Source organism: Amphibalanus amphitrite, unplaced genomic scaffold, assembly GCF_019059575.1.
Source record: "Amphibalanus amphitrite isolate SeventyFive unplaced genomic scaffold, NRLGWU_Aamphi_draft 000182F_arrow, whole genome shotgun sequence".
Classification (NCBI taxonomy): domain Eukaryota; kingdom Metazoa; phylum Arthropoda; class Thecostraca; order Balanomorpha; family Balanidae; genus Amphibalanus; species Amphibalanus amphitrite.
The window spans coordinates 554,855-573,938 of NW_024881677.1; the positions used below are offsets into that span (position 1 = coordinate 554,855).

The 19,084-nt window shown below is 47.3% G+C and overlaps 1 protein-coding gene across 1 annotated transcript; it reads left to right on the top strand.

The window, feature by feature from the left end:
* Nucleotides 1-1,770: 1,770 nt before the first annotated feature.
* LOC122384163 (gamma-aminobutyric acid receptor alpha-like) lies at nt 1,771-19,064 on the top strand. The gene is made up of 11 exons (XM_043371239.1): nt 1,771-1,904; nt 3,614-3,774; nt 8,074-8,082; nt 9,869-9,933; nt 10,476-10,696; nt 11,175-11,257; nt 11,569-11,697; nt 12,065-12,232; nt 13,666-13,826; nt 15,136-15,339; nt 18,450-19,064. The coding sequence occupies exons 1-11, from the start codon at nt 1,816-1,818 to the stop codon at nt 18,738-18,740; spliced, it is 1,581 nt and encodes a 526-aa protein (XP_043227174.1). The 5' UTR covers nt 1,771-1,815; the 3' UTR covers nt 18,741-19,064.
* Nucleotides 19,065-19,084: the final 20 nt, after the last annotated feature.

Here is a 19,084-nt window from a genome sequence, read left to right on the forward strand (position 1 = left end):
CAAGAATGTGTGAGATCGTTGAGTTTTAGTTGTTTGCTGGAAATGAGCATTCCAAAGGCAGTAAAAAACCTCAACAGCATGCTCAAGAAATCCGTCATCGGCAAGATAAAAGGAATGATCCAATTCAATGTTCTTAATTGGCTCATTAATTATGTTAGATTGCCTACCAGCTAGAAAATCTTAATCATCCCTATTCCTAATCATCCGTCTGGTTACGGAAAAGCAGCGTCGCTGGCGGCACCTGTCTGCCGGAACCGGGGACAGCTGTTGGCGGCGGGGTCGCTCAGAATTGTAGATGACCTCCGTCGGCGCCAGGGCACGCTCAGCGGCAGGCGAGCGCCACCCGGCCCCCGAGAAGGATAACGCACCGAGTAATGATGTGCAGGAATAAACAGATCGGGCAGCGCGTCATCGGCGTCAGGTCATCGGTATCGATCACTCGCGGGTGAGATCGACCGTGAACGGACCATAACACGCACCTCGATAGGGAGCGATTCTTGAACGCGCAAGACGATCAAAGAAGCTTCGAGTCATGACATTTTGATGATTAAGTGTCATTTCAAATTCGTTTTATTGAGTTGCAGTTTCTATTGAAGCATATCTTAATGAAAATGGCCCAAGAACAAAATATTTCATCTGAAGAAATTTTGTGTCATAGCGCAGTTTAGGCCAGTGTTATATCCACTTTTGTTACTGAGAACTTAATCACAATGACTATAAATATTTTTAGTCCCTAGTTAAAAAAAGATGAAGCAAATTTGATGCACGTCAAGTACTGATACAAGAAGATGAAGTGCGAATGTTCAATGTACATAAATCTGATCGCAGAGCTCGACAATTTAATCGACGACAATTATTTCTTTTACCTACCCTGTGCCTACCCACATGTAGCAATGATCCAAATTCCAAATGGTGCCCGGTTGTCATTCAACTTCAGGCCTTATATATAAAGACAACACTTAAATTCTGGCGCAGCACTTACATTTGACTATTTTTTATATACCGCGTTTTTCCTCATAATACACTTTCACTCGGATCACTAGAGCTATACAAAATCACGATTCCTCCAATTTAGTGAGATGTGCAGTGACCAGCGATCAAAGCCGATCCAGGCTTCGTCTCAGTTCTCAAAGGTGGCCCCAAATGGGCAGCAGCGGCCGACTATTGTCTGACGAAGACTCATCTCTCCAGATGATCAACTGAATGGGTGACCGGGGCATTGGAAGAGGCCCATTCCCCGGCAACCATTGTACTCTCAATGGGCTCAGATCTGATGGGTGGCGTTTCATGTAGATAAAAAATAACATTTCATTGATATATCAAGCGAGGTTCTTTGCAGAGGCTAACCGTTTGATGTCAAGGACCCTGAGACCCTAGTTTTGCACGGTTAGATGTTAATTGGATGTTAACTGGCAATTACGTCGTCGTAGACTTCAAATACTGTGAATTCTACCTTGATAACTACCGTGGATAATACTCCAATCTGAACCACCCGTTGGGCACCGAATCCCATCATGTCGCATCCGTTTTATCATCGGAAGCGCATCAGCTGCGATCAGTTGCAGCACGTGCTCGGTGGGCGCGTCGGTGGCCGCGGGCGGCGTCAGCCTGCCGTAATAGTGGCGGCGGCGGCGGCGGCGGCGGCGGCGGCGGAGACCAGTTTCAGCGGCCGGCGCCGGAGGCGGAGGCGGAGGTTACGTCCGTTGCCGGAGGAACGCGGGGTGCTGGGTCAGTCAGCCAGCGCCACTGACCGTGGAGATCCTCAGTGACTGTTTATAGACTGACGGACGAGTTAGAAGTGCTGCGCGCAGACTCATGACAGCAGCGCTGCAGCCTCTACAGGCCCTGGTGATGCAGCTGCTGCTACTGCTGCTCACCGGGCCCGCATCTCATCTGGCTGACGGGTAAGTTAAGTACTGACAGGAAAGATTACCTACTGCTAGTGTTTTCAGTGAAATTGTGATCCGCTGATGGCTGTTGCACCAGAATGAGGTTATAAATGGTGATCGAGTTAATAAATTTTAGTTGTGAAGTAATTAGTTCAACTTGCTGGGTAAATTTCATTTTTTTCACATCACGACCCGAAAGTCTGGTTTGTGAGTAGGTTTCAATCACCTTTTTATTGTGAAATATAATTCTCATTACCGCATTACCGCAACGTAACTTATTAAACTAGCAAGTTTGCTAACTGATTGCACGTCACACGAATCAGCCGTGCCTATCTCTGTCAACAAAACAAACTGCGTCCAGAATCGAATCCCAGCCGGTCAGGCTCCCTGACACCTGAATGAACTACAATACTTACTTTAAAACTGCTTCACAAATGGTCCCTTGTGTGCTGTTCCGATGTGCTATGCCTGTCTAGGACAAAACGACGACTCTTACGGCCAGTTAAACCGAGAGACCGGCGTCGCATTTTCCGCTGCTGAAATGCCAGCCTTTGTTGACCTCTGTCTTTTGTGGGAACTGGGATCCTCCATTGCAGTTTAAAGTATAGTTTGGTGTGTATTGTATTTCAGCAAATACATTGCAAGTTTGTATGACGTCAGCGTCCATTGAACTCTCCGGAGGATTTTACGCAACCAAGCATGTTTTTGAACCACGAATGTACGCATCTATCGTATCAAAATGCAGCAAAATGCATAGGCAAAATGCAAAAACAACTACCTGTAGTATTTACCCGGACAAGAACTGACTCAGTGTTTACTTGTTCATGGAGCGAAAGAGAACACTGCATCCACTTTCAACTAAGTTAAGTTTGATGAATACGAATTACGAACATATCTTCATCACTCATCTCAATGCTCTGAAGTTTTGTACTTACAATCACATACAGGAAGACAATGTTTCTAGAAGCGAACTATATTTACACTAAACGATCTATCCGATGAGGCAAAAAAAAAAAAAACAGCCAGATGGTTCTAAAAGGAGAAATTACGTGACCTACACGATAAGTAGTGCGTCGCATGATCAAGAGCACCACTTATTCTTGGAACTATGAGTACAGCACGTAGGCCCTACCATGTTAACGTTTTCGCAACTGAACCAGATAAGATTGAATTACAAGCTGCAATTTTATTACAGCTTTGTCAAAATAGGTACTACCGCTATTATTCTTAGTTACCCCAGGATAAAAACATGTCCAGCGCCTGCCGATGACTTAGATAACTGACGAATGCATATTCACCGCACTTTCCTTTCTTTTGACCCGTGGTTTCTTGGCAGAGCAGCTCGTGTCGCGTCTCTGCAAGTATGTTGTCGCTACCGTGGCCGTCTGCTCGGCCGTGCTCTGTTGATCCCGCGGTGTCACCCTGTTTGGATAGCTAATTGATACCCGACCGTGACGAGGAGCGATCGCTGCTAATGTAATACCGTTTTCCCGTCTATTTTCACTGCGCACATGACGAGCGGTGGCGAGCTGCGGTAAATGCTCAGAAAAGGGCCGAGACTTGAATGGAGTCAAATAATTCGTAACAAACGATGCATTCTATTACAAACAACACGCAATGTCATAGCCTACTCTATGTATGTACAGAAGTCTATCAATGTGCATAGCAGCCGATCTTTTCACCCGAGGCACTCCTCTGAGTAATATTATTTCTTGTCGCCGCAGGTACCGGTTTCTGTCCTCTGAGCTGAACGGCACCGAGCCGTCCGAGGCGACCTCCGGCAGGATCCAGAGGCGACACGCCAACCTCGCGCTCAGCGAGAACATCTCGGCGGTGCTGGAGAACCTGCTGAAGAACTACGACAGCACCCAGCGGCCCGCCAGCGGTCTCGGTGGGTTGACGCAGTTGGGAAGCCGAGTGTGAAAATTTCAGAGTGGTGTTCGTACTTTGGTTGTTTTCTTTTATCGTGAATGGATCATGATCATATGCAAATCGACATCTGAACATATTTGTAATAGCATTTAAATCAAAACAGCTTGTCATTCTAGTTAAGTGAAAAGTTTTAGTGAATCCGTGACAATTCCCGTGTGAAGATGAGCTCCGGGCCGAGAGCCGACAGCCAAACTCTGTTAAAAGTCCCTGGTACACAGGCCAATTTTATACGACCGTGGGCAGGCTTCTATCTGTCGAAGCAGCTGACCACCTGTTGCAAAACTGCTTTCAGACAGCAGTGAGAGCCCAACGACACCGTGAAATGGCCATATGAAGAATGAAGATGAAACTTTTCTTCTTGCCTGTGGCAATTAATGGAACCTTGATCCCAATTCAGATTATTCCTATCAACGGTATAAACGGAAGCACCGATGGGAAAAGAGAGATAAAGAGATCTCTATTGGCAGACAATGTACTGTCGTGCGGTCTGGCAGGGACAATGCATGCCCATCGATATCGTTTCCAGTTTCTGTCTATGGCTTTCGGATACAATATCCGTAATGGACCCTAGTATTCTTATAGTCATGGATCCTCTAGATTGATGTCAACAAAAACTTAAAACCGATGACAACGAAGTTTTTTTTTCTTGACCGAATGCAGCCTGCCGTGAAATGCGGTTGGAATAAATTTCTTTAGATGTTCTATTTGTATGTATGTATGTATGTATGTATGTATGTATGTATGTATGTATGTATGTATGTATGTATGTATTGACGATCAAGAGCAATCCACAATCGGCGTGGCGATTACACTCCGAGTCCGAGCTGGTTGAAGATAACACAAGAAATACCTACACAAGAAAACGCACACACTTACGGATACGAAATACACAACGCGAACGCCGAACACGCACATACTTGGTGTAACCCGCACGAAGCCGCGTTCATAACTATACACACAGACTCGCATTATTTGCATTTCAGACCACAGGCGGGTATTGCCCAGGCGTCGTGCAGCTGAAGGCTGCACTCCTAAGGCTGGCCAATTGAATCCAGACTCCTCCCGTGCCTGAACTATTAGTGTGTGCCATCAAAGTGCACCGCTGCTCTTTTCTCATTGGTATGGATCGGATCTAGAGGCGGATCAATAGGGGAAATGAGCGGATTTCGGCAATCCATGAGGACCTATCTCCGGTCGGCCGCCCTACCATAAATCTGCCGCTGACCTGCGGCCGGAGGGGGTCAGTGGAGGGTGGCAGGGGGGGGGCCGAGGTCAGGCGGCGGCGGCGCACAACACCCTGCTCCATCACTGCCGTCTCCCGGCATCGCGTCACGGCGTCACCCAATCGCCATATCACCGGACGGACCAGCGCGGCGGAAACTCCGGCACGTCGACAGACGTCAGCTAGCGAGTGCAGCCGAGAGACTGAGACCGGGGAACTCGAGGGACAGGACTCTCGAGCACGTTCGTCCAGTGAATGGTCATTTCTGACCACTTGCATCATTATGACTTCTGCACAGTGGAATGAAAAGCTGGACGGTGAGTTTCTGGACCATAAGCGAGCTATATTATATGTAGAAGTATATAATGCTTCCGTCTGGGAAGCATTAGGCGCATATCTCTGATGTGCTTGCTGCCACGGCGCTTCATGATAAATTGCCTAGATAATTAATTGATAGGCTACACTCCGGAGCATTAGTAAACAAGAAACCGGCGGAGAGGCACCACCCATCCCCGCTGGTGAAGATGAGGTCGCACGGGGGCGATACTGTAATCGAGTATCGACCCTCGGCGGGATGCTGCTCCTCAGACGGAGGCGACGGCATCTCCCGGCGGCGACCTAGAGAAGATGACGTATCACCGGGGAGAGGAAGGGGGAGGGTGTCGGACGGCAGCTCAGTCTCCCATCTCCGTTCCACATACACAGGTGGCGTGGCTCCAGCAACAGGTCGGCTGCTCCAGTAAGTTTAGCTACGATTCCAATCGGCCATCGTTTTGTCCCGGCCGTGTCAAACGTCTTGTGAGCAACTGGACACCATCTTCTGTCTAATTACTATTGATTTACAGGCTCCACTATACCCAAAAGTGTACCTATAATACCCCTGAAGCGTTTCTACCGCCATCCCAGACGCCCCTACCTCCGCTCTAGGCGCCGACACAGCCGCTGGTCCAAGTCTGCCCTATGATGGATGAAACTGCATTCAATCAGCAGCCTGGGTCGCGGCAAAGTTGGACGCTTGGACGTGTTAATATCCTGCATTCGTTTGTGGTCAATCGGCCGGAAGACAAGCTGGCATGTAATCGCAGCTTTCGGGAATGGTGTCATATGTCACGATTGAATTAATTCATAGTTTTACTGGCTGGCAAAGTTTGCCTATATAGATTCGAAGGTTTTGCTAAGCGTCCTGAAATAATTCTTTGACACTTTCTCTGAGCCATCCACGCAGTCGCCACATAAAGAGAGCCTTTCAGCGTGTCGCGGTTCTGCGTCCAGAAGTCGTTATACGTCTCATCGAGCCGTCTGAGCGTTTGCTCGTTCGCCCGGTATGAGTCAGTGAAGCGCAACTGTCGGACGAAGCCTAGGGGTAGGCCGGAGAGCCATCTGCTCCTGTTTGCCACTGTTGTCCACTCCCTCCTGTTAACAGAGCGATCCGGGACCGGTCGACGCAGGGTTTCAGCGGCCGTCGGGCTGATTCAATAACTGAGCGGCTTGTGTGGTCAGCAGCCGGACAATGAATTTAGAATTTAGCTCGTTAACCAAGAAGACTGAAAGATTTCCGCATCTACCCTAATCTTAAACAATATTATGTAGGTATGATTAATTAAATAAATTACTTATAAAAATCATGAAAGGAGCAGTCTTATTTTCTTAGTCGTGATTTTCGCTCATTTTAGTATAGCTACTCTTATTTCTCCCTTTCTTGACTTCTATGCAAAGCTGCTTATTAATATTGTCCGCAGCTTGACAGCTTTGACTTAGCCTGAATAGGAGCCATCTGCATACTGGCTGTCACCGTTTAATATCAGCAGCAAGGGCTGCTAGCGTTATGAGTGGCATCTTGCTGCTATTCGCCGAGAGGGTCATTCTCCACTCCAACATTACTGCAGCATCCAAAATCATCAAGCATACGTTTTCTCAAACCTGTTTTATTTTAGAAGACGTCGAAATATGTATTATGTGTGTACTGGGTTATTAGAGTAAGCATGAAAGTTGTGAAGCATACTAATCCGAGGAATCCCTTAGACACTGATCAATAGCCAAAAATTCCGTTTTTTTCCTAGTCTTTGTGCCTCTGCCTTCCTTCTTCCTCTTCACATCTCCATGGTTTGATCTTTCATCAATTCAGTCTTCGTCTCCATGTGCTCAACGTTGTCCTGTCGTCTTTGTCTCTATATGAGTGATGGTCGTTGCTCTCTGCTATTTGTGCCTTCGGTTTCAGTTTCAGTCTTCTCGTATTTGTCTTTATCTCTCTGCCCTTATCTCCCTATTTCTACCTCCCCGTTTCAGTGTTCGTATCCGTCTCCGTCTCCATCTTTTCGTCTGTGCCTTCTCATCGCCGTAATGACGCTTCGTCTGCTCGACTCTTTCTCCGTTTATGTCCCTGTCTCCCCGTCATCGCCTCTTAATTTCCAAGTCTCCCCGCCTGGCGTCTCCGTCTCCTCGTCCCGTCTATCCGTTGTTATGTCTCCTGCTTCGTCTACCTGTCTGTTCCTTCTTCTCGTCCCCGTCTTTGTCTCTCCGTCTCTTTTACCCCATCTCAGTGTATCCATCTCTGCCTCCTCGTAACCATCTGTCCGTTTTTCTCTCTTCTCCGGCTCTCGTCTCCGTCTCTCGTCTCTCGTCTCCGTCTCCCGTCTCCATCTCCGCGTCTCCGTCTCCGCGTCTCCGTCTCCCGTCTCCGTCTCCGCGTCTCCGTCTCCCGTCTCCGTCTCCGCGTCTCCGTCTCCCGTCTCCGTCTCCGCGTCTCCGTCTGCTCATCTCTGACCCCGGTGGACGGCCTGCTCACCCGCCGCCAGAAACGTAAACGAGGCGTGAAGCGGCACCGATGGTCACGACACGACTACCTAATGAACGCCCGCCACCGCCCCCGCCCCCGCCCCCGCCCCCGCCGGCTCCCGGTGCTGCCTGACCGTATTATCAGCAATCTGTCGCGCCGCGGCGCCCGCCGATCGGCCGTCTGTGCTGCGTCTGTGCTTGATCTGCGGTCCGCCATTGACTTGCAGCGCACGTAGGGTCTGAATAAAATTGCAGGCACGGATTGTGATCGCTGATGCGGTGGACTATTAAGGTGTTCGTTTCATAACAGTAACGCAGCTGTTGTAAATGTTAAGCATATCAAATTCACCGAGTCTCGACAAAAAAAAAATGTAGCTATGCACATATTCAAGACCTAGCCATTGGCTAATCTGCCAACGACATGACAATAATTATTACTTTTATTTTTCTCTTTCTTTTCTCCATTTGTCCACTGTTGACACGACAACACGAACCTGTACCGACCCGTGATAGTATAATTACCTAGCAAAGAGCAGCGGCACGACATACGAGTATGACATCGTGATGGATTAGCATACATCACGGTGGGAAAACATTATATAGCTCACAATTACAATGAGCTGATGGCATCCATGCATATGCAAAATTGTCACTCCTTCATCAACAAAAGATGCATGTTGATGTCGGCGCCCGGCGGGATTCGAGCCAGTCGAGCCGTACGGGACAGTATACACTGCCAGGGGCGCGCCTAGTGCGACATCTATGAGCGGGAGCGTGAATCGAAGGGATAAGCGCCACGGTTTTCCGTCGTGTAAGCTCTGTCGAAACGAAAGTGTTCATGCAATAACAATGAATAAGATCCCGAACCAATAAAAAAGTCATCTGAATTATGCAGGCAGTACGAGCCGAGGAAAGAAAAAGATATTTAAGTTCCATTAAGACACGTTAATTGCGTTGCGCGCTAAAGCCTTGCGCGCTTTGAAAGTCTTACGCGTAACCGAATATACATTTCAAGGCACCAGTCTATACAAGGGCGTAAATAATCCTTTCAGAGCATCTTCTATTCTCCGAGCATCCCTGAGGGCCGCATATCTCACAATGCACAGACAGGGCCGGCTGCCCCGCGGTTCCCCGGCAGCCCCAGGGCACAAGAGGAGCCACTCTCGGGGGACAGAGAAAAGGAGGAGATACAGAGAAAGAGGGGGACACAGAGGAGGGCGGTCGTCCATTCAGCCTCCACAGAAACTGCAGGGACCGCGGGGGTGACCCGTGCGGGCGGGGGGGGGGGCTCGCTCCCCGCCGATGGCAGAACACACACAATCGATGTTGAACGATCGGTGGGACGATTACCGCCTGGTGAATGACTGGCCCCGACCCGCCAGCACGTCTCACAGCGGAACACCGGCACATCAGACTGATTTCGGTGCCATGTGATCTGTGGGAGTGTTCCAGACTCGGCGCCAGCCTGATGGAGCGGAATGTTGCCGCCCCGGGGGTGGCGTGGGTTTGTTTGTGCATTTGTGTGCAATGTGCATGTTTGTGTGTGTGTTCTTTATCTAAAGAATATGTATAATCAATGTCGTGTATTATTCCTACATCTTTCCTCGCGACTGTAAACTCACAGCGACGGAACGCATTAGTCTACACACAGAAAAATATTGACACCGTTAGCGGTGTAATTGCACAGTACATATCTGAGCACTTGAGGAAAGTTAATTTAGTCCCTTCCCCGCTTAAATTACTCGCGCTTCCAAATGAACACCAGGAAGAAGGTAATAGAACACTGTTAGGAGGGTTGGGTGTTTTACTACATGTAGCAAAACACCCAACCCTCCTAACAGTGTTCTATTACCTTCTTCCTGGTGTTCATTTGGAAGCGCGAGTAATTTAAGCGGGGAAGGGACTAAATTAACTTTCCTCAAGTGCTCAGATATGTACTGTGCAATTACACCGCTAACGGTGTTAATATTTTTCTGTGTGTACCAAAAGTTAGTCAGCTATCAAGTACAATATGTCAGGAACCAGTCACCACGGATTTGTTTCTTTTCAGGCCCAACACGCGTCCAGACCAACATCCTGATTCGGAGCATGGGGCCAATCTCGGAGCTGGATATGGTGAGACTGTTGACGACCCGTTCCCAACAAGTCTGATATTCCTGCAAGAATATAGCAACTGAATCCAGCTAACATGACATCTAACGCGACCAACTCCTCTGCTAACAAAATCTCAGCCTGTTGATGTCCGGGCTGATGATGGCATATCTTTAGTCTGATATCACTGGTCCATAGGACCATCTGAGACCATTGGTCCCGCTGCAATTACGGACCATCTGCCCCATCGATGGATGCGCCGACGTTAGTAATCCGGCGAGGCCGCTGGCTCAGCGCGGCTGGGGTGGTTGAAACCATGGGGCGAATGAAAAGGTCTGATTGGAAGGGCGCTTAGTGGCATTTCTGGTATGAATCAGGAGGATTCCTTGAAATCATTCAGGAGCAAAAAAAAAAAGAATACCTTTGTTGCCCATTATCGATCGTTTGCATTACTGCTGTAACAGTTTTATCAGTTGATTTCCTTTTTGCTGTCCGACTGAATCAAAATATGCTCGTATAAACGTTCAAATTTCGTTCCCGTTATCTATTTTCTCTGCCGTCGTCAGGAGTACTCGATGGACTGCTACTTTCGGCAAATGTGGCGCGACCAGCGGCTGACATTCAACAGCTCCATCGACCAGCTCAGTCTCAGCATCAAAATGCTCGAGGGCATCTGGAAACCGGACACCTACTTCCTGAACGGTCGCGGCAGCTATGTGCACACGATCACACGACCCAACAAACTCATTCGGCTCAGCAGCAACGGCGTCATACTCTACTCGATGCGGTGAGAGCTCGCTTACCCGTGCTTGGCTCTTTAGATTCTCCTTTATCAGCCATTGTTGTTTTGTTTAGGGCCTCTGCGGGACTCATCAAAGAGCGGACGTTTTAATCGCTCATCGGAAGCCTTTCTTTGTCGAGGTTTTGTATCCTTTGGTCGGTTGGCGCTTGACCGAGCTTATCGATGTCGTTTTTTGCTGCTGAGCTAGTCAAAAGCCGCTTAGTAGTTCGGCGTCAGCACTAAATGAAACTATTTTGGCCTGGGTGCAGGAAATGCCAGCGATTGATCTTTGGTCTTTTATAAAAACACAACCTGTTTTGTAGTAGGACTCATACACTTCGTTCTGGTAAAAGGATTACTGGAAGCAGCTTGCGATTTGTTAGCGAGATGTTGCTGTTGTTGCAATGACTCGTGAAGGCGGTAGCACCCATCATTTCCTGTATCGATCATTGACCTCTCAGTGACCTTAATGTGGATGTTTCAGACTGACCATTAAGGCCAAGTGCCCGATGCTGCTGCAACATTTCCCCATGGATAAGCAGACCTGCCCTCTCGTGATAGGAAGCTGTAAGTTTGACGGAAACAAATAAGTCTGTAAGTTTGGACTTCTGATAATGCAATTAACTCTGTATGTCGTAGTAAGTGAAGTGGGTATCAATATTAGCGTTAAATTGTCCTGCAATATGTTATCCGTAAGGTACACGCATTTCAATCCCATGCAGTCTATTTACTGATGAACATAGGAATTTGATTATTGGTCCCAATTTTTCAGATACTTAGCCCTACTCGTATGCTAAAATCCTTTTCCAAGTAAAACAATTGATCTCAATATCGCGATTGACATGCATTCAGGCATGCACCATATCGTTTTGTTTCAGACGCGTACACCAGTCACGATGTGATCTACGAATGGGACCACGAGAACGTGCGGCTGGCCCGCGGCATCTACCTGTCCCAGTTCGACCTCATCTCGTACCCGTTCCGGAATGCCACCGTACAGAGGAAGGGTGTGTAGTGTGTATACTGTATAGTGTAGCGCAGTACCCCAAACTACAGCTTTAAAAAATGCTTGCAAGCATAAACTGCAATAAATGATCCCGGAAATGTGATTGAAAGGTATCAACGAGTTCGTTCCCAGTCAAAATAAAAGGAGTAGGCACTGTAGCTGATAGGTTATTGCCCTCCAAACAAGAGTCAGACAAGAGTCCAGACAATAAGTGATGAGGAAGTTTATAACTAGTTATCTAGGATTTTGTTTTGCATATAAAATTATTCTAGCTCACATGTTTGTGATATAAGCAGCACTCAATAAAAATGTCGATTCTATACTTCCGGAATGATCACACTATAACGCTCACCGCCTGTTTGCCACAGGAAGTCGCCACAAGGAGGAATATTCCATCCTCCAAGTCAACTTCAACCTGCAGCGGCACACGGGCTACTTCATGATCAACGTGTACCTGCCGTGTACTCTGATCGTGGTGCTGTCCTGGGTGTCCTTCTGGATCAACCGTGAGGCGACCGCTGACCGGGTTAGCTTAGGTGGGTCAAAACACCCGAAAAGTAACTTGTTAATTAGCGATTGTAGTTATTAGTGATTGAGCAAATGTGGTAGCTGTTGGGTCGCTCTTTTTTTTAGAATATTTTTGGTGCCCGACCCGGGCTTTTTTTATCGTTGGTAGCACACATTCATACTGGGTTAGTACACTATATACAAGGCAGTGGTACGAATCGTTTTCGGCACCCGCTACGCGGGACAGCCTTGACCGCACGCTTCCTGTCACGCACCCCAGGTGGCACCGCACTGGTGCGCACGCTGGGGCTATCCCGATTTCTCGGGCCCGGCAGGTCAGAGGGCTGCTCCGGGACATGAAGCGAGGCCGTGCCCTCGGGACATGTCACCGGACCGAAGGATCTGTTTAAAGGCGGATCAGGCCCGTGTACCTGCGGCCGGGGGCGCTGGCTGGCACAGCGTTAATCCCCACGACCGAGCGAACACTCCCCAGTTACTGCCATCTCCTGGGTAGGAGCCGGCCGAGGAAAACGCTGCCAGAGGTCAGCTTTTATCCAAGGACCTCCCACCCCAAACGTGAACGCACTTGCCAACTGCGCCACAAGGGTGGTAGCTGTTGGGTCGCTCGTCATCCGTGGTATTATAATTAGCAAGAACATTGGGATGTCGATGCTTCTGGGAACCCGTGCATTTTAAGTACATGACGGAGAAGCTCCTTTTAATGCATCCAGCTATGCTTTTTCGGTCAATACTGTAGAGAGTGAAGCCTGTAAGTCTAACGTAGCAAGGGGTCATAACAGTTAAACACCAAACGCGATGGCCCACAACCTTCCAGAATGGCATTCTCACGCTGTTTCAACATCTCCGCTTTATTTGTCCTCTGCAAACTCGGGACGTTATGTGTTTCTGAACAAACACAGCTCGAATATCCCAATTTAGGCCTTCTGCCCAATGCCACAATGTCTTGGTCGTTCGGTCCGAATGTAAAAAAACTCAAATAGAACAAAAGATGTTTCTATTGTCAGTTATTGAAAGGAACAAAACGTTAATGCTGAGTGACCATTATATATCAGCAATTCAGCGTATATCAGTGCAGTTAATAAGGAATGGATAACATGAATCATGAATCATGATTTATGTTATCTATGGCCTATGCACAAGTAAATCTACAAGCAATTGACACATAAACACAAGATTACTTTACTACTCAGGTTGGTTCACTAGGGAAAAAACACATGACACATGAGAGGTCTTCGCGAAACAGAGCTTGAAAACCGTAATGTGTAAGCGCTGTTCTCTCGGAGGAATTTCCAGAGTAGCCTTTCCGTTATGCATATCATCTTTCCCAGTACCCACTACACAGCTCCGACTAGTAAAAGCACATGAAAGCATACAAAGAAGAGCTATGACGCTCTGATTGATGCTACCAGTAACTAATGACGCTTGTTTTTGGTTCCATCAGGGATAACTGCTGTGCTGACGCTCTCCACAATAAGCATAGACTCGCGCATCTCGCTGCCCAAGGTCTCCTACGCCACTGCCATGGACTGGTTTCTCTTCGCCAGCTTCGCGTTCGTCATCGCCACGCTGCTAGAGTTCGCCGGAGTCCACTTCTTCACCAAGGTGGGCGAAAGTGTGGCACGTGATAGGCTCAGGCTATTGTGCACTCTGCAGAACAATCAACTATCGACTCGCATGCTGTTAGTGAATAGTTACAGCTCTCAGCTCGTGCAAAAGCAAATAAGCTTGTAAGTCGTTTACACATCAACTTAAAACCAATCTGGAGAAAAACGAAATGTAGCGGACCTAAATGCCTGGGTGGCTACATGAAACTGGGGCGTTCCCCGATTGACGCAAAATATCATTCGTTTGATAAAATATCAGCCTGCTCTTGTGAACGAAATGATTTCGATGGCTCGCAGCTTTGATGGTCTGATTCTTGAGTACTGATACGAATTCTAGGAACTTATTTGTCGCGTTATAATGTCTTTGTCATGCAGTGTCAATGCAGCGTCAATCTGGCCAGAATGGTCAAGTGCCTAAATCAGAGTCTGGGTTATCGGAAAGCGTCTGGAAATATACGGCTCTGAAGTTTGCCAGAGTGGTCTTCCCCGATTTGTCTCCAATGGTTGAAGCTAGTACCTATTAGTATTACTATTAGTGAATACTAATAGGTATTACTATTAGTATTCACTATTAGGTATTACTATTAGTGAATCAGCGAATCAGACAGCACACTAACCACGCAATCTGTGGATTCATTTTCCGTTGTCGGTATATGGCTAGAGCTGGATATATATGCATTCATTATTGAGCTTTGGATCATCATGCAAGAAGCAATTAATTATGTATATACAGCAGATGTTTGGTCACGCCACTAGGCTACATTTTTTTTATTTATTTATCATTGAATGTTGCAGCAAACCCCGGTGTCATCGCTTGGGTTTATCATATACGAGCCTCTGTGGTTGACAAATTTATCTCGCCCGATATGTTCCCTGCTGGAAAAACGGCATATTGGTATTTCCAGAACGACACAATTTCTCTCGGAAAACGGCAAGTTGTGGTTTTTTGCTTGGTGTTTTCGTCGGCACCGGTGATTCCAATAGCTGCCTGTCCAAGTGACTCATAACGCACCTTTATTACCGACGTTAGGCAGAAAACGGGGATGATCCGAGCTGAACGGTGATGTCACAAAACACATGTTGCGGAGACAATGGCATTAGCCAAGACGGATGAGGGTGAAATGCTTATTGGTTGCAAAGAACGTCAAAGCTGTAAAAAAATTCCTGCTCTTTATTGTTCGCAAGGCCGCAAGTTTAAGATTGTTGTTTGCGAATTTCAACTGTAATTGATGGCGATGATTTATAAAAACTAAGCCGAAACCGGTTGTTATAACACCGCGCCCGACCCTTGCTGTATATCTGGACAGGTGGGCAGTGGCGAGTTTCCAGTGCTGGACGAATCCAACACCGAGCAGGAGCGGAGGTCCCAGGAGGAGGAGGAGGAGGACGAGTGGGAGGACGAGGAGCTCCTGGAGGAGGAGCTCTCGCCGGAGCAGGAGCAGGAGCTCCGACCAGGAGACGTCTGGAGACACCGGACGGGCACCTACATCGGCTCCAGAGAAATCCATCAGGTGCTTATATAGTATCATTTAGTTTTTGTGTGTCTTCTTTTCTATTTTCGTCCATTCTTTCATTTCATATTTACAGTCGTATGAGCGATGTTGTCAGTTATCCTAACCATAAATACGAGCGTTTCTTGGTCAGCTTCCAATTTAACGCTTATGGTTATCCTTTATAAATGTTTTATCATAAATCATGAAGCGTTATCTCATGAAGCCACTGGCATATCCAGATTATAGTGTAATTCATGGGTTCTAGAAATGAAATTTGGGGTTGTAAGTATGCCGCTTTTATCGTTCTGTTAATATGATTGGATTATTGGTTTTGTGGGCCTTTTCGACAGCCATGCCACCCATGTTTGTCGAAAACAATTAAGGACAGTAATTTTGCGTGCTGCGCAAGTGGATAATAATTCCCACAGTGCAGCTCCAGTTTCTGTTATTGCAGAGGCACATGTGGTCTGAATGGCTTGGCCACAACCACATGAGATGGAACACTGCTATTAAAATAGGATGGTGCACACAATCAAAATGTGTACAAAATGTCGTATGATATGAACTTATTGTTTAGGCTCGGCACCTCTTTACATTTAAAGCGAGTGTTGTTTGCGAACAAATGTTCGGAAGATGCTGATGCTGGTTCATGCCATTTGCGGTCTAATTTTCATAGTTGCGCTATCGTCATTAGCCTTTTGAGGAAAATGTCATCAATATGCTTTTTATGCACCTGTTCCATCCCAAAATGAAAAATGAATCAGATCTTCAGTTAAGGTAGGTATATGCATAATTGATCATCGTGCGGGTTTTGAAATTCAAACACCGCGTTTTCAGACAAAGCTTCGTCCATTTTCCGACAGCCATTATTGAAAAAGTGATGCAAAGTAAGTTTGACATAAAATGCATAACATTTTTAGTTGATGGGATTTGACGCAGCTTTCAAACGTCCTCTGATCCCTCAGAGTGACACGAGGTAGGTACTGGTAAAATATACCTACTTACAGAATTGTTGTGTTGTACAGAATTGTAGAATTGTTAAGTCGAACAAGCTTGCTAAAAAAGCCTATGTGCTCTCCTCATATATGATTACGTCTACAATTACATACCACTCCTTGATGCAAATTCCTATGGATGACTCGTCGTTGGCTGAGGCGGTGCGCGGGCGCCGAGACACCGCCCTCTGCAGTCCGCTAGTTTCCTTTGTCGCCGCCCGATGTCACTGGTGTTCCACTGAGCCAGCTTAGAGGAGCCCTGTGTGTGGGGGCCGGGCGAAATAGAATGGAGAGAATGCAAATGCACTGCTGCAGTCTGACACGGGATATGTTCCGCTCCGCTGCCGCTCCCCACACCGGCAGGGACTGACAGCCCCGTACCCCGTAATAAGCCGAGCTCTGCTGACGGGGAGTGACAGGCCCCGTACGTGCAGCTCATCCCTTCATCAGGCTTTGTGATGGCTGCAGACAGCATGTGTAGGGAGCAGTACGGACGGATGGAGCCGAGATTCAGGCAAGGGTTAGACACCTCACCCGTTGTATTATTCATGCCGTGATTCTGCAGGCAAACGAAACATTATTGGAAAGTATTTACAAGTTATTCTCTCACGAAGCCATGACCTACTGATGCGTTACCTATTGATGTACCTATGTAAGTGTGTGCTCTCAACATACATCGATAACTTGAACTGGTGCTTTCATTTTTGTTCCGTTCAGAGTTTATGCTTTCCGCGAGATATGCATTCACTCGCCATTTCATTCATTGATTCGCTGGCTCAGTTATTTAGGCGAGTTAAATGCTAACATTCACTTTTTTTTCAACTGGCGCTCCTAAGTAAAAGATGATTGTTTTCAGTTTTCTTTTCAGCTTTACACGCAGCTCGAGTCCTTTCCGAGGTCATTTTTGACAATCATCAAAAGTGGCGACTAGCGAGTATCTGATATGGTGCACAATCATCAAGTGTTCCCGAAATACTATACGACTGTCGCGACCAAATAAATGAGCAATAATACTCCCACGAGGCGGATAGAGCATCGATAAGCACATCTGAGTGCTACTGCACTATCGCGAAGATGAAATATTAGATAAATGCAGTACCCGTCATGGCAGGCTCAGGGCCATGAGCTTCCGAAGTCTATACATGAGCGCCAGAGTTGTCACGCTGCAACAATATAATCATGTGACGTCCTTGTCCTGGTAAAGAAGAAAAATGTCCCAGTAGAAAGGAGCATGATGCTAAAATTATTAAAATGGTGCGCCATAACGGTGAATGAAAATGGAGCAATCCATCAAGCAAAATCAAAATCAATCGATAACTATATTAGTATCGATACCTTTAGATTTATATAATTCCACCTGATATAGGTATACAAATGAATGCAAAAGTAACTTTGCAAATATATTAATATCTTTCGTTCACCATACACATCCGTCGTAACACCATTAGCAAACCCTCTTTGCCTCAGCGGTTACGTCTAATCATCCTTGTTTCGCTAACTCATTATTACTTCAGTTGAACTGCAAGCGAAAACTTCTTTCCATCGATTCTCATTAGCCCTCACTGAAGGAAAACGATAATTTCCGTCATTCTCATTAGTTGTTAGTCTAGTACCTGGCTGTCGTGTTCCTCCCGCCCTCGCCAGGTTGGTAATCACTCACCAGGCGTCGGTCAGGATAAGAGGCGTGCCCCATCGCTCCTTACCTCTCCCTGCAGCCCCTCACCAGGCGTCGGTCTGCATCCCATCAGCGCAGCGCCACCAGCCAACACGCACTGATTGGGGTCGTGTTGTTCCTCCCACCTCTGTCCTCTTTGTCCGTGTGTCTGCGCCTCTGTCTGTCTGTCTGTTTGTCTGTCTGTCTGTGTGACTGTCTTTGTGCTTGTGTGTGTTTGTCTGTCTGTATGTTGAATGCCGGTATGTTTGTCTGTTTGTCTCTCTGTCTGTCTATTGGACGGATACAAAGCTTATTTTGTCTACCTGTCTCTCCCTCCGTCTCTGTCTCTCTCTCCTTCGCTCGCTCTCTCTCTCTCTCTCTCTCTCTCTCTCTCTCTCTCTCTCTCTCTCTCTCTCTCTCTCTCTCTCTCTCTCTCTCTCTCTCTCCTCCCCGTCTCACTCGTTCCCCTCTACCGCCAGGGGATGCTCGACAATCACATCTCGGTGGTCGGCGGCCTACCATCCCCCTCCTCCCCGTCTCCGAAGCCGGTCCGGTCGGACCCGTGCTGGTACCAGGTGCTTCACTGCATCATCGGCAACGAGCTCTATCGTCGCAAACGACGATCGGCCGGCTCGCGGATCAACTCTGTCAGTCGGATAGACCGGGTGTCTCGGGTGCTCTTTCCGCTGCTGTTTGGATGTCTGAGCTTGTTTTATTGGAATTTGTACTGGTCACAGCCGCCACCCAATTCGTGGGAGATGACTGATTAGGTGGTGTGTAATATAAACGCTGGGGTATGAGTGAACGGATGCGGTTCTTTGGGCAGTCGGTGCTGCTGTGGGCAGTGGCAACTGGCAGCTATGTAAATCACTAGCATTAAGTGTTTGAAATGGCAAATTGTCAGTGTAACTACAGGGTATGTGGAAGGGCAGCTTGTGATGGGACATGAAAATAACTTGTATGTAACGTGTATAAATAAAAAGTTATCAGAAAGTAGATTAAAGTGAAATCCTTCACTGATGCACGGACAAGTTACTTGACTGGTAATAATGACTCATGTTCTGATGTTACTGTGTAAATAAACCTATAGACGTTCGCAGAAACAGCCGATGTT